This window comes from Hemitrygon akajei, chromosome 18 (genome assembly GCF_048418815.1).
Source record: "Hemitrygon akajei chromosome 18, sHemAka1.3, whole genome shotgun sequence".
Classification (NCBI taxonomy): domain Eukaryota; kingdom Metazoa; phylum Chordata; class Chondrichthyes; order Myliobatiformes; family Dasyatidae; genus Hemitrygon; species Hemitrygon akajei.
Genome location: NC_133141.1, coordinates 28,579,066 through 28,599,706, shown reverse-complemented (window position 1 = coordinate 28,599,706; position 20,641 = coordinate 28,579,066). Strand labels below are relative to the sequence as shown.

Genomic DNA, 20,641 nt, shown 5'->3' with positions numbered 1-20,641 from the left:
TTCTGGCAGGGATTCAGTGGGCCTGGGGTGCTGGAACTGGAATTCAGATCTTGCCTGGGGCCAGTGCTTGTCATCTCAGATTGTGGTTTCTTGCAGGGTTGGAGGTCAGGGGCTGCCAGCACCAATTTTCATCTGTCTCTGAGGCATGGGCCAAGTGGGCAGCTGGCCGGTCATCCCACTGATGCTGACTCAGGCTCTCTGGAGCTTTGCCTTGCACTCAGTTTGTTGCATGGCATCTAAACACAGTGCTGATTTTACAGGCTGGACGATGTTCTTGTGGGTGCACCGATGTTCATGGAGCGAGACTCCAGGGGGAGGCTGCAGGAGGTTGGACGAGTCTACGTCTATCTGCAGACTGGCCTGCTGGAATTTGGCGTCACTCAGAACCTGACGGGCAAGGACACCTACGGACGATACGGGACCTCTGTGGCAGTGCTAGGGGACCTGGATCAAGACGGATTCAATGGTATGCAGAGCTTGCTTCTCCTTGCAGTGAGAGCATTTCTAGGTCTCTGTTCCATGACCTTGATTGGTTTAAAGGGTAATCATTCACACCTCCTGCATGGAGGTGAATAAATAAATCATTTGCTAAATAGATTGGCTGAGATTTGGTCGCCACAATCTCTCTGAAAGGAGGACATTGGAGTGGAGCAGCTCTGGAATTGTGCCTCTGAAGGCCCTGGATGGCAGTGGTTTGGGAAAGGTGGATTTAACCCGTTGAGGGGGAGGATGGTTGGCATTTAATTTGCAATGGGCAGCACCTTTTAAAGCAAAGGGCGGAGTAAATGCTTGCACGAAACAGAGAGAGATGAAATGTAAATGATGGGACTCTCAACAGAACAGAAGGATCTTGGGGTCCAAGTGCACAGTTCCTTGAAAATGGCCGCATAGGTTGGTAGTCGTGAGGAAGGTGTTTGCACTGAGTTCAAGAGCAAGGTAGTCAGGTTACAGATATAAAACTTCTGCCAGGCTGAACTTAAGGTATTATGCGTAGTACTGGTTGTCCCATTACAGGAAGGGTGTGGGGGCTTTGGAGAGGGAGCAGAGGAGACTCACCAGGATGTGTCTGGATTAGAGAGCATGAGCTACAAGGAGAGGCTGGACAAACTTGGATTGTTTTCTCTGGAGCTTCAGAGGGTGAGGGGAGACCTGATGAAGGTTTATAAAATTATAAGAGGTATATATAGGATAGCCAGTCATACTGTCAAAGGTAGAGATGTCTAATCTAGAGGGCGTACATTTAAGGTGAGGGGGGAGCGTTCAAAGGAGATGGGTGGGGCATGTTTTTACAGTGTTGGATGCCTAGAATATGCTGCCGTGGGTGGTGGTGGAGGCAGATACTATGGAGGCATTTGAGATGCTCTTAGACAAACATGTGCAGGCAAAAGTGGTTTAGTTTAATTTGGCATCACATTTGACATAGTCATGGTGAGCTGAAGGGCCTGTTCCACGAACATCGATTTCTTCAACTTCTCCCTCCTCCTCCTCCTTCTCTCTTTTTCCATTCCCAATTCTGAGTTCCCCTTTACCCCTTCTCTTCTCTCCTGCTCATCATCTCCTCCGGTTCCCCTCCTTCTTCCCCTTCTCCCATGGTCCACTCTCCTCTCCTATCAGATTCCTTCTTCTCCAGCCCTTTGCCTTGTCCACCCGACACCTCCCAGCTTCTCCACCTTCTTATTCTGGCTTCTTCCTCCTTCCTCTCCGATTTTGAAGAAGGGTCTCAGCTCGAAACGCCGACTCTTTATTCCTCTCTGTGGATGTTACCTGACCTGCTGAGTTCCTCCAGCATTTTGTGTGTGTTTAGATGGGACTTCAGACTGACCCTGATCTTCTGCCTACAGATGTGGCAGTTGGAGCCCCATACGCTGGGGACCAGGGCCTGGTCTACATCTACAACGGGCAATCCGATGGCCTCAACAGCACTCCTTCCCAGATCCTGGTGGGACAGTGGGCAGCCACCGCCAAGATGCCAGCAAGCTTCGGCTTTGCCATCCGTGGAGCAACAGACTTGGATATGAACGGGTACCCAGGTATTACACAGCACTGTAGTGTGTGGGCACCAAATTGCTCCTTCCATTAGTGTAATCCACCCAAGAGAAGGTCGAAACAGGTCTTCTTAATGATTCCAGTCTTGCAGCTTTTCCTCTGTGTGCCTATCCTTCCTCTCGCACGCAGATACACGGTTCACATCCTGCATTCCGCTTTCATTCTCTGTGCCGTGCAGTGATGAGGGCGGGAGGGGAAAGCCGTTTCTTCAGTAGGTGGAGGTGGAGCATGTTACAAACAAGAGGGCCATTGAGGATTGATGTCAACAAGCCCTGCCCCAAACCGAGGGCTGGGAATCCGTTCCCTGTAGAACAATTTTTTCCCGACCACGATGGAGGAAATTTTCCGGTTGTGCATTAAGGGAACAACTGCAGACTGAGTTCAATCGAATTTTAAGCCTCAAATGTCTCAGTGCAAGTGGGAATCAGTGGGTGAGGGAGTGAGCTACAGGACCTGCCCGTATCTGGGTAGTGCAAGTGACAAAGAAGGCAGAGCTGCTGCGACATTTGCAGGAGCAGTCCATTTCCTGGGCAAGTCCAGCCCTCATCCCAGAGGTAACATGGAATTACGCCCCGTCTATCACACAGACACAGGCCATTGGGCCCTAACAGATCAGCTGCTTGCCCTTCAGGACACCTCCCTGTTGACTTCCTCCTCACGCTCCCATGTCATTTACCTGAGCCACTCTCCATGGGACTGGGTACCACAGACTCATTGCTCACTGGTTAAAGAATTTCACCTGAGTTCCTAGGTAACGATGTTCATGTCATTGTGTTTCACCGTCCTGACATGGGCCCAGCCAGTGAAAACTCTAGTCATGCCTTCACTGTTCGTGTTCCCAGAAAAAAGGGCCCCTAGCTCTTCACTCTTCCCTTCCCCGTTTAGCTCTCAGCCATGTCAATGTCTCTGCACGTTCTCCAGTGTCTCAATTTGACTTTTGTAGAGCAGAGATGAGTTGTGCGCAGTGCAGTGTGTGTTCTAACCGAGCATCAGGATTTAACATTGTTACTTCCCATTTGTCATGTACTAGAGGTAAATCTTTTTATGGCTGTTTTAATCTGTGGAGCTACTTTGTGCAACTAGTGTACATCCACAGTACAGAAACAGGCCATTTAGCCCACCATCTTCATGCTGACCGTCAGCTACCCACCTACACCAATCCCAATGCCCAGCAGTTGGCGCTCCCTTCTCTGCCTTGGTGGTTCAAGTGCTCGTCTCGATGGATTTTAAATGTACAGGTGGTGGCTCCACCACCACCTCAGACAGTGTGTGCCTCAATCCAATCCTACTCCTCTGGGGGAAAAATATTCTTTCTTGCACCCTTCTACATTAAAGTCAAAGCCATTGGTTTTGGACAGTTGTAATGGGGAAAAGTAGCACCATCGTCCTCCCCACTTGTTCATGTTATTCTTGAAACCAAGACCCCTCCCTCCCCATTCTCATAAAACCTCTACGTATCCACTTCAGTATTTCTTTGGATTGTAAACTCTCCTCCTCCCGCCCACTTTATGGGGGAGTAGCAGAATAGACGTCATCGTTGACGTAGTTCCCTGCATTATACTTGTGCTTCTGGTATTCTGGGTCACCTAGCACAGAAACAGGCCCTTTGGCCCATTGAGTCCATACTGACAATCAGCCTGCACGTCTTTGGGATGTGGGGGGTAACCAGAGTGCCTGGGGGAAGCCCACATGGTCACAGGGAGAGTGGTGCTCTCTGTTCAGCGCTTGCACGATGGTCAGGGTGAAACTAGCAACACTGTAGTGTCCTTCCCCTTCTCATCTGGAAACAGCAACTGAGCTGTCACCACCTGGCCACCTTTGAGCCGTGTTTCCATTATTGTTATAACTCACGCTCCTGTATCCTGGTTTAACCCCGGACTGCCTGTAGTGAAGTGTAAACACTAAAGTGGGCTGACCCTTCGTAGTTCCGTTCTGTTCAGTTACATTTCTGTTTTTCAGATGTAATTGTGGGGGCGTTTGGTGTTGATCGGGCTGTGGTTTACAGGTAAGAACGTGCAGATGGCCTGCTCAGTATATTTGCTATAGATTGCTGCGTTGTGTCGATATCAGCTCGAGGTGTGACCCTGTGCACGGTCTGGCTTCCTGACACAGGTTTTCTCTTGCTCATCTAGAGAAGGTGGAAGTGTCTGACTGCCAGGCAAGCTCCTCTGCCCCACAACATGGCTCCCTTCCTCTTTCCCCAACTTGGTGAACAGAACCAGTCCAGCTCCTGTCAGAGATGTTCCTCGCTCCCGCTGTCCAGCACCACGCACCCACTGCTCTGCCAGGCAACTGTGCAGGTCAGCACTGAATCTGGTTCTGGCTTACAACTGAGATGAGTCTGGGTGAGGTGTGTGTGCGACAGGTGGAGGAGATCTCCTTCCATTCCCTCTGAGGAAAGCGGCAGCAACATCAGGGAGCCATGGGCTGCCTTTGCTCTTGGCCGTCAGGCCCCTCACCCACTGCACTGCCATCTCCCTCCTCTCAAACTCCCAGGCTAGCTTGGGAACGAGTCATAGCCTTACAGACCCCAAATCTCTCCAGGTCTCTGCTTGACACAGGGACCTTGCATTGGGATGGAAATTGCTGCTTGTTTAGCATCAACGTGTCTCCTTTCTGAACAACCCCTTGGGTCTCTGGTCCAAATGTCTCCAGGATTTGGGGCCTTGCTGCTTTTGTCCTGTCAGGTGCCAGGGAATAGGACTTCCTCATTTACATGAGGAAGGTTTCTTGTCCCTAGGGAGTGGGTTTGCTAAGCATCCTACTGGTATATGTAAGCAAAATGTGTTGTGATGAGTTCCTGTCAATTCTCATCATGTCAGCAAACCCATGTTGTTTCAGGATTGTCAAGCTTGCTCATCATTGCCATAGCAACCATTTCAGGAACTAATGCTCTTGTCTCTTGGTCCAGGGCCAGGCCTATTGTGCGTGCAAGTGCCACGCTGAAAGTGTCGCCTTCTGTCTTCAACCCAGAGGAGAAGGCCTGCACAGTGAACAACACTGATGTCACATGGTACGTGTAGTTTTCAGCCAGTCCCAATGGTATATCCCCTGTAGAGCTGAATGGCCATCGAATGGTACAGTATGCAAAAGGCCCTGTGGCCCACTGTGTGCATACTGACCTTTCCTTGCCCATCCACACTCATCCCATTTGCCCACATGCTATTCTTGTTCTAATTCTACGACCGCGTCTTCGAACTGTGTATTATCAAGTAGAATTCTTTTGCTCTTCTCCTTGGAGTTTGGAGATGCCACAAAGCGAGAGATGTGGCAGGGATCAGCAGCAGCTTGGAATGGTCCTGAGGCTAGTGAATGTGACCTTGACCGTCATGGTTGAAACTTCCAATGTACGCTTGAGTCCGTAACAGGAGATCACGGGCCTCAGAGTACACTGGAGTGGGAAACTGCTCTCACTGGTGGGGGTGTTGTGGTCAGAGAATGAAGACTGACATGAGGTCAGAGGTTTGTACGCAGTGTGTGGTTGGGACCTGGAACGTGCTCCTCAGGATGCAGTGGGGGCAGATTCCACTGTGACCTTCTGGAGGGGAGTGGAGAGATGGATGGTTAGGAAAGGTTTGCATGGGGGAGTTGGGAAAAACTCATGAGTTGCTCTGCTGGAGAGCCAGTGCGAGCAGAATGGGCTGAATGGTCTGTGGTGCTGTAACCATTCCACCTCCCAGAAGGCTGTACTGCAGTTGACGTTTCCCATGCCTGTAACAAAAGCTGCCAGGTCAGGGTAATCTAATAAGTTCCTGAGCAGGTCACGAGGTTGATCATCTTCCAGAGTGGCTGAACAAGTGAATTCCAGAGGCAGGGTTCTTGGCTGCTGCAGGTCTGACAAGGAATTGCAGTGCTTCGGTCTGCAAGCCGCTTTTCCCGGTTGGGGGGAGCACACTTCGGGCCCGCTCTTGGCTGCAGCGTCAGGTGGGCAGGGCTGGGGTAGGGAGAGTACCCTGGCTTCTGGGAACACACAACTCCCTTCATACTACATCTGCCCACCACCCATCTCCATCTCTGCTATCAGGCTGTCTGCTCTTTTCTCAGCCAGCAGTGTGGGGTGGGATCTGTCAGCTCCCTCCCTCCCATTCACGGATCCTGAAACCACGGCCTCCCAGTTCTGCCGCTGGACATTTCAGCCTCCCTCTGGGACACGTGGAGTAATTCTCATCAGCTGTCCTGTCTCCAACTTGGCTGGGCTCCCACTGCCTGCAGGCAGCTGGATGGCCTCCTGCTCCAGCTCCATGTCCTGTCAGGCAGGAGAGTGCTAGCAGGGCCTGTCCTCTTCTCAGCCAACCTCCTCCTCCCAGCCTGGCCAGGGGGCTGGAGCCTGCTCCCTAGGCCCCTAGGATAACATTACTCTGCAGGCTCGAGAATGAGCCATGGCTTAAAGCCCAGCACTGACCGAGGTTGAGAATATATCAGGGTACTCTGTCCCTTTAACTCTCACACTCCTGAATGCGTACAGGTCAGTGCGCAGCTGACGAATGCAGTGAGAAGCAATCCTGGAGCAAGTTGGGAGCTGCTGAGGGCCTGCCTGCCAGTGCTACTCCGGGATGGGCCGCCAGAAGTGCTTGTGTATAATATCACCACTCTCTTCTCTCACGCAGCATCAACGTCAGCTTCTGCCTGAGTGCGTCTGGGAAACACGTGCCAGACTCGATCGGTGAGTGTGACGGCCGTGTCACGGTGATGTACCTAAACAGGACAGGCTGACAGAGAGGGGCGAGTGGCCGTGTCAAACGCAGGGGTGGTGAGCTGAGGGAAGGGAGAGGGTTCAGATCCAGTGGGGCTGCTCTTGGATGAGAGGTTGGAGAATCCTTCCTCTTTCAACACTGAAGACACCCAGTAAAGCCTGTCCCACAACATGGCCGATCACTTGTCCAGCTGTCTGTATGACTGTACCTCCAGAGCAAGCTGGTGGGACTGTTCAGCTTGTGTGAGTATCATGGTAACAATTCCCTTCTTTGCCCCCTGGGCCAGGGTGGTGTGTGAGGGTCACATTCCCTAACAGTGGGACCTCTGCTGAGCCCACAGAGACCGGAAGCCATCGCATGCATTAGATCCGATGCACAGTGAGTTGGCCCTTGATAAGGGGGACGTTGTAGGGCAAGAGGGCAGGGATTCTCGGAGGGCAGGTGGCATTAGTAGTGAGGAAGGAAGTGATCACTGAGTCACCAGGCTCACACATTGACCAAAGTAGATCCAGCTGCAGACTGGAGCAGAGAGCAGTCAGCCGTGTCACCAACCCTGACATTCTCTCTTCTCTCCCTCCCATCGGGCAGAAGATACAAAAGCCCGAAAGCACATTCCACCAGGCCCAAGGACAGTTTCTCTCTCACTGTCAATAGAGACTTTTGAACGGTCCCCTAGTACAATGAGATAGACTCTTGGCCTCACAGTCTATCTTGCTATGATTTTGCACTTGATCATTTATCTGCACTGCACGCTCTCTGTAACTGTGACACTTTATTCTGCATTCTGTTATTGTTTTACCTTGTTCTACCTCAATGCCCTGTGATTCATTGATCTAATCTGTATGAACAGTATGCAAGACAAGTTTTTCACTGTATCTCAGTACAGGTGACAATAATAACCAATACCAATGCCACACAGGAACACGAGAAAATAGGAACAGGGAGAGGCAGGGGCAGTAAATTCCAGAGATGCACCCCCCTCTGACAGAAGAAAATTCTGCAAACCTCAGTTTTCACTTATTTTGTAAAGACATCCCCTTATTTGTGGCTCTCCCACTGCTAGAAACATCTCAATGTCTACCCTGTCAAGTCCCCTGAGGATTTTATAAGTTTGAATAAGGTAATTCTTCGAAACTCCAGGGAATATAGTCCCATATTGCCTGTCCTTTGCTAGGACAACCTTTCTCATCCCAGGAATGATCCTGGTGAAGCTCCTTTGGACTGCCTCCAATGCTCCCATGTCCTATTTTAGATGAGGGGATCAAAACAGCGTGCAGCCTCACCAACAAAGGCCGACAAGCCACTCTCTTGTCAGACTTGCCTGCTAACTTCTTGTGACTTGTGCACTAGAACACCAAGATCCCTCCGCACGTCACTCACTTGCAGTCTCTCTACGTTTAGATAATAATCTGCCCTTTGTTTCCCCTCACTGAAATGCATGACCTCTTGTTAAACTCTGTTTGTCAGTCATTTGCCCACTCACCCAGTCTGTCAGAATTACAATGTTCTCATTAAAACATGCCCTTCAATCTACTTTTGTATCATTGACAAATTTGGAAACATTACATTTTGTTCCCTCCACTGGGTCATTATGTAAATTACCTTAGGCAAAGAACCGATTCCTGAGGAACTCCATTAGTTATGTCCCTCCAGTCCAGTCTAAAGAGAACCCATTTATTCCAACCCTCTACTTTCCACATGAGGCCAGTTTTCAATCCATTTTAACACACTCCAACACCTTGGGCTCTTAAGTAATGCACCAGTCTTTTATGTGTTTCCATGTCAAATGCCTTTTGGAAATCTAGGTATGCTACATCTACAGGTTCCCCTCTATCAGCTCTCCTTGTCACACCCTCGAACAATTCAAACAAATTTACTTATACCATATTGACAGGTTTGATTAAACTCAGCTTTTCTAAGTGATTAGTTATTTCTTCTTGTTGCCTCTAGCCTCTTGCCAACAATAGATGTTAAATTAACTGGCTTGTAGTTCACCGCCTTCAGATTTCTTTTAAGCAAGAGAATCCAAATCAGAATCAGGTTTATTATCACTGATATGTTGTGAAATCTGTTTTTTTTGCAGCAGCACAGTGCTATAAAAATTCTATAAATTACAATGAGAAATAAATACGTATATTCATGCGTATTTTATAGCTTTCAGTGGCCACTTTATTAGGTACAGGAGCGGAACCTGGTGTAGCCCATTAACTTCAAGGCTTGACGGGTTATGCATTCAGAGATGCTTTTCTGCATGCCACTGCTGTAATACGCGCCTATCTGAGTTACTGTCACCTTCCTGTCAGTCTGAACCAGCCTGGCTGTTCTCCTCTGACCTCTCTCATTATCAGGCTGCAGAACTGACACTCGCTGGACGTTTTTTTGTTTTTCGCACCATTCTCTGTAAACTCTAGAGACTGTCGTGCGTGAAAATCCCAGGAGATCAGCAGTTTCTGAGATACTCAAACCACCCTGTCTGGTACCAACATTTTTTAACCAATGGCTTCACTATCTCTGCAGTTGTCACTTCCTTTAAATCTTTGGGTGCAGTCCATTAGGTCCTGGCAACTTGTCCACCTTTATCCCCCAAGTTTCTCTGACATGTCATCTCTTGTGTTGGGATTTCTACAGGTTCCTCCCTGTTATTTGAAATGAGCCCATCTGTTATCTTGTGGGTATTTGCAGTGAAGGCCAGCGCAAATATTGATTTAACATAGCTCCCATTTCTTTCATTCCTGTTATTAATTTACTAGTCTCATTTTCCTGAGTTCCCTCACCTACCTTGGCTGTCTTCTTATTTGTGTGTCCACAGACAATCTTACTCTTTATTTTGATGTTGCATGCGATTTTTCTCTGAAAATGTATTTTCTCCCTTATCAATTTCTAGTCATTTGCTGCTGGATTTTAAAGTGTTCCCATCCTCTGGTCTCCCACCAGTCCTTGCCACTCTATATGCCTGCTTTTCAATTTAACAATGGAGACCAAGTCTAATGTTAACCACAGATGGTGCCTCTCTGTCGTGGAATCCCTCTGTCTAATTCGGATAAATTCCTGCTGAGTGTTATGGAGCAGCTGTGTGAATATCCGCCACTGTTCATTCACTGACCCATCTCTAAGCTTATTTTTTCAGTCCACCATAAACAGTTCCACCTTCATGACATTACAATTGTCCTTATTTATGTTGGAGACACTCTGGGTTTGGTCCTGTGGTGTTGGTCTTCAAACTTTATCTGGTATTCTATCAGGTTGTGATCATTCCTTCCTTGGGGATATTTAACCACAAGATCTCATAGTAGCCCATCCTCCTTATAAATAACCAAAATCTAAAATAGTCTGTCACTGGGTAGGTTCTGTAACTTACTGACCTGAGAAGCAATTCCTGACGTAGTCCACAAATTCTTCTCCAATATCTTATGACTTCCCCACCTCTAACCTCTTCCTTCCCTGTCTCCACACCAGCCTCCCACCCTGCCCTGTACTCCCTGTACTCTCACATCCGGCCTACCCAGATACCTACATTCTCACTCTCTTTACCATACCTTATGCATTCCTCTGTCCCTACCCTGCACTCTCTCCCCCCCCTCTGTCTCCCTCTGTCCCCCTCTCTCCACTTCCCCCCACTCTCCACTTCCCTCCACTCTCCCTCCCCCCTTCCCCCCCTTCTCTCACCCTCTCCCTCCTTCCCCCTCTGCACCCACTCCTCCTCCCCCTCCTCCACCCCTCTCCTCCCCCATCTTTCCCCCTCTCCTCCAACCCCCTCTACCCCCTTTCTTCACTTCCCTCCTTTCACTCGAACACCATCTCTGATTGTTGGTTTTCACTCTGCAGGTTTTAAGGTGGAGTTGCAATTGGACAAACTGAAGCAGAAGGGTGCCATAAAGCGAGTGCTGTTTCTCCATTCCCAGGAGCCTTTGTATCAGGACAACATCACCATCATCAATGGGCAGGCAGAGATCTGCCGAGACCTGAAGGTCTATCTCCTTGTAAGTGCTGGTTTCTGCTCCGCACTCACTTATGGTCACGGTTCCTGCAACAGCAACAGGCACGGGAGCCTTGCCGGTCTATTCCTGTTAATCCGAATGACAGTCTGTTCTAATTCCAACTCTGAGTCCATGATACCCTGGCAGCAGCCCTTACCCAGTCTGAAGTTCTTAAGAGTTTCTTATTTTGATTCAAAACCTTTTGGTCATCTGCTTGTGGTCTGGCGATTTGAGTGGCCTCTGTCAATGCTGCAGTCCCTCTGGTGCCCACGCCCCTCAGCACGGATCTGACTGCATCCCCGGGCAACTTGTTACAAGCTCAGGACCTGCTCGCATTGGGTCCGATATGTACACTTCACCAGGATTCTGCATCGTTTTGGTGACCGCATTCTGATTTCAGAGCTGTGGGGAGTTGCACAGTGGCTAGAAGCACTACATCACCGTTCCAGAGAACTGGGTTCGAGCCCGGCCTCTGATGCTGCCCGTGCGGAGTTTGCACGTTCTCCCTGTGAGATCGTCGGCTCCCGTTTCCTCCCACGTGCTAATGGCATGTGGGTTGGAGGGTTGATTGGCTGCTATAATGGTGTGTGGGTGAGGGGTAGAATCAGGGAGGGATTTGATGGAAACACGGGGAGAATAAAGTGGGATCAGTGTAGATGGGTGGTTGATGGCCAGCATAGACTCAGTGGGCCAAAGGGCCTGTTTCCATGCTGAATGACAAAGAGTTCATGACTATTTCCAGTTTTGAAGTTGAAGATCAACTTGAATTTCTCACCAGTGAAATTTATAACCTGTTGTTCATCGGCAGGAAGAACATAAATTTCGAGATAAACTCTCACTGATACACATAGGACTGAACTTCAGTCTGGATCCCAGAAACCCCACTGATGACCACGGACTGCAGCCAATCCTCAGCTACTCGACAAGTGACTCCCTGGTACAAAAGGTATGTCCTTCCCCCTCAGCGAGGTTTGGGTGAATGGGATTATGCTGAGTTTAAAGTGAGGTTCAACCATCCTTTGTCATCTTGGCACCATCTGTAATGAGTATTATTAAAGCAACAAGTCACAAGGGTTGACATAGAGCACCTCAGCATGGTACAGATCCTTCTTCCCATGATGTTGTTAACCTACTCAAAGATCAATCTAACCCTTCCCTCTGCGATTCAGGAACAGCTTCTTCCCCTCTGCCATCCCATCCCTAAATGGACATTGAAGCTTTGGACACTACCTCACTTTTTTTTTAATATACAGTATTTCCTGTTTTTGCACATTTAAAAAATCTATTCAATACATGTAATTGACTTACTTGTTTATTTATTATTATGTTTTTTTTAACTGCAGCTGCTACGTTACCAAATTTCATGTCACATGCCGGTGATAATAAATCTGATTCTGATTCTGACATAGCCCTCCAGTATTCTATCATCCATATCTATCATCTTCCCTCTAAAATGTCCCTAATGTATCTGCCTCTACCACCACCTCTCACAGTGCATTCCATGCACCTACCACTCTCTGTGTTTTTAAAAAATCTCACCTCTGACATCCCCCCTATGGTTTCCTCCAGTCACTTTAAAATTATGCCTCCTTGTATTAGCCATTTCCACTCCGGGGGAAAGAGTCTCTGGCTATCTACTCTATCTATGTCTCTTATCATCTTGTACTCTATCAAGTCACCTCTCATCCTCCTTCGCTCCAAAGAGCCCAAACTTGCTCAATCTATCCTCATAAGACATGTTCTCCAATCCAGGCATCATCCTGATAAATTTCCTCTGCACCGTCTCTAAAGCTTCCACATTCTTCCTATAATGAGAAAGAACAGAGGTCATACACAGCAAGGCAAGGTGTAAAAAGGGGAAGGGGACTTTAAATTCCTGGGTGTCACTATCTCAGAGAACCTGTCCTGGACCCTCTTAACTCCAGGTGTGAAAAAGCCCCCAAAGTTGAGAGAACTGTAACTACATTACATAGCAGCTCTTGAATTCGATCCGTCTAATGAAGGCCAACACACCCTATCAACTTGCATGGCATCTTTGAGGGATCTATGGATGTGGGCCCCAAGATCCCTGATATCCTCCACACTGCTAAGAATCCTATCATTAACCCTGTATTCTGCTTTCAAATTCAACCTTCCAAAGTGAATCACTTCACACTTTTCTGGGTTGAACTCCATCTGCCTTTTCTCAGCCTAGCTCTGCATCCTGAAACTGTCTTGTAATCTACACTATCCACAACACCATCAACCTTTGTGTCATCTGCAAACTTACTAGCCCACCCTCCCATATCCTCATCCAAGTCATTTATGAAAATCACAAAGAGCAGGGATCCCAGTACAGATCCCTGCGGAACACCACTGGTCACTGACCTCCAGGCAGAATACGCTCCATCTACAACCGCCCTCTGCCTTCTGTGGACAAGCAAATTCTGAATCCACACAGACAAGTTTCACTGGATCCCCTGCCTCCTGATTTTCTGAATGAACCATGGGGAATCTCATCAAACATATTACTAAAATCCATATACACCACATCCACTGCTCTACCTTCATCAATTTGTTTTTGTTACTTCCTCAAAGAATTCAATCAGGCTCATGAGGCATGCTGACTCTCCCTAATCAGACTATGTTTCTTCAAATGCTCGTACATCCTGTCTCTAAGAATCCTCTCCAATAGTTTGCCCAGTACTGACCTAAGGCTCACTGGTCTATAATTCCCAGGATTATCTCTGCTCTCTTTCTTGAACAAAGGAATAACATTTGCCACCCTCCAGTCATCAGGCACTACTCCTGTGGTCAGTGAGGATGCAAAGGTCATTGCCCAACGTGCAGCAATTTCTTCCCTCACTTCCTGTAGTATCCTGGGGTATATCCTGTCTGGCCTCGGGGATTCTCGTTTTTTTTCAAAAGTTCCAGCACATCCTTTTTCTTAACGTTGACATGTTCCAGCATATCAGCCTGTTTTACGCTGTCCTCTCATTCGTCAAGGTCCCTCTCACTGGTGAAACCTGAAGCAACATAGTCATTAATTATCTCCCCTACCTCCTCTGACTCAAGGAACATGTTTGTTCTTCTATCCCTGATCAGTCCTACCCTTACTCTAGTCATCCTCCAGGTCTTCACATATGTGTAGGACAACTTGGTTAGGGTTAAGTTGAGCCCCATCACCCCTACTGACAGTAGCTCGCCAGAGTCCCCTGTCCTGGGCTGGTCTTTCACGCTGTCTCCAGGTATAGCCCTTTTTCTTTGTGTATCCTTCCTCTCTCATGGACGAGGCCTTTAGAGCTTCTGCTGGTGTTTCTGTAACACTGGGTTTTTACAGGATGAGGTTGCTAGTCCCAGGCCCAACCCTCTGCCTTTTGCAGCCGTGCTTGGAACAGTTCATGCTGGAGTTAGAGCACCTTGCCAAGGACACCTCATCCCCTTCTAGCTCTTCTGTCTATTCTTCAGCTCTTTCCTGAATGCCATTTAACTCTCTAAAGCCCTGCTTGATCCTTGCTTCCTAAACCTTAAGTAAGTTTCTTTCTTCCTCTTGACTAAATGGTCCATCTCTCTTGTTAACCGTGGTTTCTTCACCCTACCATCCTTTCCCTGTCTCAATGGGCCAGACCATCCAGAAGCCTACGCAAGTGCTTCATTTTGCACCTTTCCAAAATCTGCCCCCTGATCTATTCCTCAGGGTCTCTCTTGCTATTGGGGGGGAGGGTCTGTAGAATACTCCCAATGGAGTGCTAGCCCCCTTTCTGTTTCTGACTTCCGCTCACACTGACCCTGTGAATAATCCCTTCATGACATTCTCCCTTTCTACAGCTATGAAACTATTCCTGATTAACAATGCCCCACCTCTTTTCCCACCCTCCCTGTATTTTTTGAAACATTCTAAAGCCTGGAACATCGAGCAGCCATTCCTGCCCTTGTGACAGCCACGTCTCCATAATGTCATAGTTCCATTTACCAGATCCCTTGTTCCCTTGTTCTAGATACTTCCTGCATTAAATAGACACACTTCAATCCATCCCACTGACTGCAATTTTACCCTGTCAACTGCCTCTCCTTCCTCAGTCTCTCTACACACAACATCTACCTGTACACCAACAGCCCCATTCTCTGACCCACCACTCTGGCTCCCATCCCCCTGCCAAACTAGGTCATACCTACCCCAGAAGAAATCCCAATGATCTAGAAATCTGAAACCCTTTCCCCTACACCAGTTCCTCAGCCATGCATTCATCTGCCAAATCATCCTCTTCTTACCCTCACTGTGTCATAGCACAGGCAGCAATCCAGGGATCACTACCTTTTCAGCTTTCTACCTAGCTCCCAATGTTATTTCTTCCGAACCTCATCCTTTTTCCGACTTAAGTCATCGGCTCTATAATGTTACCATAAAATCTGGCTACTCACTCCCCCCCTTTAGAACGTCATGGAACCAATCTGAGACATTCCTGACCCTGGCACCTGGGAGGCAACATATCTTCTGAGAGTCTCTGTCACGTCCACAGAATCTCCTGTCTGTTCCCCTAACTATTGAATCCTCTATCACGATTGCACTCCTCTCCTACCCCATTCCTTCTGAACCTTCTGCATCTCTATCTCCCTCTCCTCTCCCTCTCTCTCCCTATTTATAAATCTCTCTCTGTCTCCCTCTATCTCCACAAGCACTACCTGACCTGCTGAGTGTTTCCAGCATTCTGTTCTGGCTCAGCCCCTGTCTGAGGGTGTTCTGGACAGTGCCCGGCCCAGTGGATGGGGAGCCTCTGCTTTATCTGAAACCAGTCCCAAATGGAGCAGGAACTGGGCAGAGTTTTCACTCTTTCAACACACCAAATAACGTCTTTCTTTTGTGGATTTTAATCAGGCCCAGATTCAGCTCGACTGTGGGGAGGACAACATCTGTGTTCCAGACCTGCATCTCTCCGTACAGGGGTAAGCAAATCTTTTACAAGGCGAATGCGTTCATTGCAGACATGGCCAGAGGAATAAAAAGTTGGCAAGCACAGCAAATCTTTCTGAGAAATGAGACAGTGATCCCAGCGTGGTAGAACTCAGGACTGTGTTTGAGGGTGGATACCTAGGGTCCTGAAGCAGTGCCCCCACACCGGTGTCTGGAGTCGATGGGGTTGGTAGGTCAGTGGAGAAACAACGGCAGGTATTTAAACAGCTGGTTCATAACACTGAGCAGAGATTAATCAGACCACAGGGGAAAGAGGAACCATCTATGGTTAACAAAGAAAGCCAAGAGAAATATTAAATCAAAGACCAGAGCATACAATGTGACAAGGGCTAGTTGTGATCAGTGGGCTGGGAATTTTACAAGGGTTTATAGAGTAATACAGCATAAAATGTACCAAGGTAGTGTAGTGGATAACACAATCGCTTTACAGCACCAGTGATCACTGATTGGAGTTCTATTCCCACTGCTGTCTCCTCTAAAGAGTTTGTATGTTCTCCCCGTAATCATGTGAGTTTCCTCTGGGTGTCCCAGTTTCCTCCCACAGTCCAAAGACGTAGGGGTTAGGGTTAAGGAGCTCTTGATACTGGAAGTGTGGTGACACTTTTGGGCTATGCCAGCACACCCCTAGACTGTGTTGTCTGCTCATCTAGATGCCTCTTAAACGTGAGAGTCCCAACTTCCACCACACAGTCTGAGACATAAGAAAGTAATAAAGTAAATCGTGCATATGAGGAATAATGAACCATGGGTTTGTGAACGGTTCAAAACTTAGATGGTGGAGGGGAAGAAGTTGTTCTTAAATTTTTGGGTGTGGATCTTTAGGCTCCTGTACCACCTCCCCAATGGTAGTCACTGGCAACAGGTTTCTCACTATCTGCCCTAAGTACCCCCTCATAATTTTGTACGCCTCTGTCAGGCTTCAGGACCCCACTTGGAGTACTGTGTTCAGTTCTGCTCTCTCCAGTCTTCCGTCATAACAGAAACGCTCCATCCCGGGCAACATCCCAGGTGAATCTCCTCTGCACCCTCTCCAGTGCAGTCATATCCTTCCTACAGAGTGGTGATTGAGTTGCCCTCTCATGAGTGACTAAAGGAATTAGATCTGTATTCTTTGGGGTTTGGCGGAATGAGGGGTGACCTTATTGAAACGTGTAAGATGCTGAGGTGACTTGAACACAGAACATAGAAATCTACAGCACATTACAGGCCCTTCGGCCCACAATGTTGTGCTGACCATGTAGCCTACTTTAGAATCTGCCTAGATTTACCCTGCCGCATAGCCCTCTATTTTTCTAAGCTCCATGTATCTATCTAAGAGTCTCTTAAAAGACCCTATTGTATCCACTTCCACCACCGCCGCTGGCAGCCCATTCCATACCCCCCCCCCCCCACTCTCTGTGTGATAAACTTATTCCTGACATCCCCTCAATACCTACTTCCAATCACCTTAAAACTATGCCTCCTCATGTTAACCATTTCAGCCCTGGGAAAAAGCCTCTGACTACCCACCGGATCAATGCCTCTCATCATTTTATGCACCTCTATCAGGTCACCTCTCATTCTCCGTCGCTCCAAGGAGAAAAGACCGAGTTCACTCAACCTATTCTCATAAGGCATGCTCCCCAATCCAGGCACCATCCTTGTAAATCTCCTCTGCACCCTTTCTATGGTTTCCACACCCTTCCTGTAGTGAGGTGACCAGAACTGAGCACAGTACTCCAAGTGGGATCTGACCAGGGTCCTATATAGCTGCAACATTACCTCTCGGCTCTGAAACTCAATCCCACGATTGATAAAGGCCAATGCACCGTATGCCTTCTTACCAACACTGTCAACCTGTGCAGCAGCTTTGAGTGTCCTATGGACTCGGACCCCAAGATCCCTCTGATCCCCCACACTGTCAAGAGTCTTACCATTAATACTATATTCTGCCTTCAAATTTGACCTACCAAAATGAACCACCTCACACTTATCTGGATTGAACTCCATCTGCCACCTCTCATCCCAGTTCTGCATCCTATCAATGTCCCACTGTAACCTCTGACAGCCCTCCACACTATCCACAACACCCCCAACCCTTGTGTCATCCGGGAGATATTTCCATCGGTGGGAAGGCTTCGAATGAGAGGACAGGATTAGGGCAGTCATTTAAATCTGAGGTATGTTGAAACTTCTTGTAGAGGGTATTGAGCCTCTGGCGGTATAATTACTGAGCTGGGGGATGGTAGAGTTCTTACGATACAAATAAGGGCAGCATGTCCTCCTTGTAAAACCACAGAAATCATGAAGAGGTTCCCACTGCTCCTGCTCCTTGTGGGCCCAGTTGACTGTTGGGTTTGCTTACGTTACAACAGTGACCTCATTTTACAAGCAGCCTTCTGGTGTAATGTCTGGCTGTGAATTCCAGGTGTCTGTAGGGAAAGTGCTGTGATGGTTTGGCCCACCCGGCTCAACGTAATGCTATGCTTCCTTGCAGGGATCGTAAAACTGTCTATTTTGGTGATGAAAATCCACTGACACTGAATTTTGAGGCGAGGAATCAGGGTGAAGGAGGGGCGTATGAGGCCGAGCTGTATGTATTCCTGCCTCCCGAAGCACATTTCAGTGGAATAGTACGGGACGAGGTAAGTATGGAGCTTCACTCTGTGTCTGACCCTGGGATTGTGTGATGGGACAGTGTGGAGGGAGATTCACTCTGTGTCTGACCTTGGGAGTGTGTGATGAGACAGTGTGGAGGGAGATTCACTCTGTGTCTGACCCTGGGAGTGTGTGATGGGACGGTGTGGAGGGAGATTCACTCTGTGTCTGACCCTGGGAGTGTGTGATGGGACGGTGTGGAGGGAGATTCACTCTGTGTCTGACTCCGGGAGTGTGTGATGTGACAGTGTGGAGGGAGATTCACTCTCTGTCTGACGCCGGGAGTGTGTGATGGGACAGTGTGGAGGGAGATTCACTCTGTGTCTGACCCTGGGAGTGTGTGATCGGATGGTGTGGAGGGAGATTCACTCTGTGTCTGACCCCGGGAGTGTGTGATGGTGTGGTGTGGAGGGAGATTCACTCTGTGTCTGACCCCGGGAGTGTGTGATGGTGTGGTGTGGAGGGAGATTCACTCTGTGTCTGACCCTGGGAGTGTGTGATGGTGTGGTGTGGAGGGAGATTCACTCTGTGTCTGACCCTGGGAGTCTGTGATGGGACAGTGTGGAGGGAGATTCACTCTGTGTCTGACCCTGGGAGTGTGTGATGGGACAGTGTGGAGGGAGATTCACTCTGTGTCTGACCCTGGGAGTGTGTGATGGGACAGTGTGGAGGGAGATTCACTCTGTGTCTGACCCCGGGAGTGTGTGATGGGACAGTGTGGAGGGAGACTCACTCTGTGTCTGACCCTGGGAGTGTGTGATGGGACAGTGTGGAGGGAGATTCACTCTGTGTCTGACCCTGGGAGTGTGTGATGGAACAGTGTGGAGGGAGATTCACTCTGTGTCTGACCCTGGGAGTGTGTGATCAGCTCATCATTTTATTTTTACACGTTCACCTCTTAACCTCCTTGTTCAGTCCTATGTGTTTGTCAGGGCTTGGTGACCTTGCCTCCTCTCCTCTCAGACACCATGATGCTGTTGCTACAGCCCGAGAGTAATTCAGTCTGTACCCGGGCTTCCAGCCTGGCATCATCTAACCTCCTCTTTGTCCAACTGCAGGGCCTGGCCATGCTCAGCTGTACCTGTGACAACCAGACTGTGGTGTGTATCCTGGGAAACCCTATGAAGCCTGGGACCAACGTAAGTGTGGCACAACAGCTGTGTGAGGGGGAGGGGGCGAGAGGCTGACGGATTTGTCCTCGAATGTGCATTGGGAGTGGAGAGAGGGGGCAGGGAGGTGGGAATGGGTGAGGGAACGCGGTGTGTACTGGATGTGAGGAGGTGGACAGGAATGGTGGGACAGAGATAGAAGGGGCAGCAAGCAGAGTTTCTGCTTGTGGGGTTGGATTAACGATTTCTTGGGAAAGAGCTTGGGATGGTGGGGATGAGGTGGAAGGGTGGGATTCTGCCAGACTGGTCTGGAATCCCTACAGGCCACAAGCTGCTGACAACCATTTACCTCATCACAGAGCAATCCCACTGCCCAGAGAGCTGGAAAACCTGGCTCTTCCCCAAACCTGAGAGTAGAACAGAGTTTGGGAGGTTAAATTTGGACGTTTAGCCATTCCTTCCTTCCTCTCTGGGAGAGGGATGTTGGTCACTGTGATGTGTCAGCACTCCTGTTGAGGATGGATCGCAGGAAGAGGAGGGGGTACTGTCACTGATCTAACCGTATCTCTCCCTCAGCTCTCAGGGGGCCTCCGCTTCACCGTTCATCAGCTGCGCGATGACAAGAAGTTCATCGAGTTTGAGCTCCAGATCCGCAGGTATGCCCAGGGTGACGTTAATGGTGAAGCCACCAAAGAAACTTGCACGGACCTCCTGCCTATCTCACTTTCTCCAGCCTGATGATATAGTTAGTTCAGGAGGAAATACCTGGGCCTTGCATGGCATTACAGCTCCTGAGACCCCAGTTCCATGTTGGCCTTGGGCACTGACTGCGTGGAGAATGCACGTTCACCCTGTGAATGGGGGTGCTGCAGTTTCCTCCCACACCCCAAAAACGTGCGGGTCGGTGGGTTAGTTGGCCACTGTAAATTATCCCTGGTGTAGAAGTGAGGGGTAGAATCTGGGGAGAATAAAATGGGATTAGTATAGATGGTCAGCACAGACTCGATGCAAAATAAAGAGCAGTGCGGATAGACAATAAAGTCAATGAGGTAGATTGTGAGCTGAAGAGTCCCATCTTACTGTACAAGAGTCTGATAATGGTAGGGTAGAAACTGTCCTTGATTTAGTGGTATGTGCCTTTAGGCTTGTGTATCTTCTGCCTGATGGGAGAGGAGAAGAGAGAATATCTGGGGTGGGCAGAGTCTTTGATGATGATGGCTGTTTCAC

The 20,641-nt window shown here is 48.8% G+C and overlaps 1 protein-coding gene across 2 annotated transcripts in view; it reads left to right on the top strand.

Moving 5' to 3' along the window:
• LOC140741230 (integrin alpha-5-like) overlaps positions 1-20,641 on the top strand; it is a 101,626-nt gene that overhangs the window by 65,664 nt on the left and 15,321 nt on the right. For both annotated transcript variants that reach the window (XR_012102036.1, XM_073071193.1), the window contains exons 12-22: positions 261-466; positions 1,842-2,030; positions 4,006-4,051; positions 4,958-5,059; positions 6,654-6,709; positions 10,566-10,720; positions 11,526-11,663; positions 15,573-15,640; positions 18,145-18,292; positions 19,364-19,444; positions 19,991-20,070. Coding sequence is in view for 1 of the 2 variants with exons in the window: in XM_073071193.1 (XP_072927294.1) it covers positions 261-466; positions 1,842-2,030; positions 4,006-4,051; positions 4,958-5,059; positions 6,654-6,709; positions 10,566-10,720; positions 11,526-11,663; positions 15,573-15,640; positions 18,145-18,292; positions 19,364-19,444; positions 19,991-20,070 (1,269 nt within the window). In the remaining variant the exon portion in view is untranslated. The remainder of the gene's footprint in view (positions 1-260; positions 467-1,841; positions 2,031-4,005; positions 4,052-4,957; positions 5,060-6,653; positions 6,710-10,565; positions 10,721-11,525; positions 11,664-15,572; positions 15,641-18,144; positions 18,293-19,363; positions 19,445-19,990; positions 20,071-20,641) is intronic.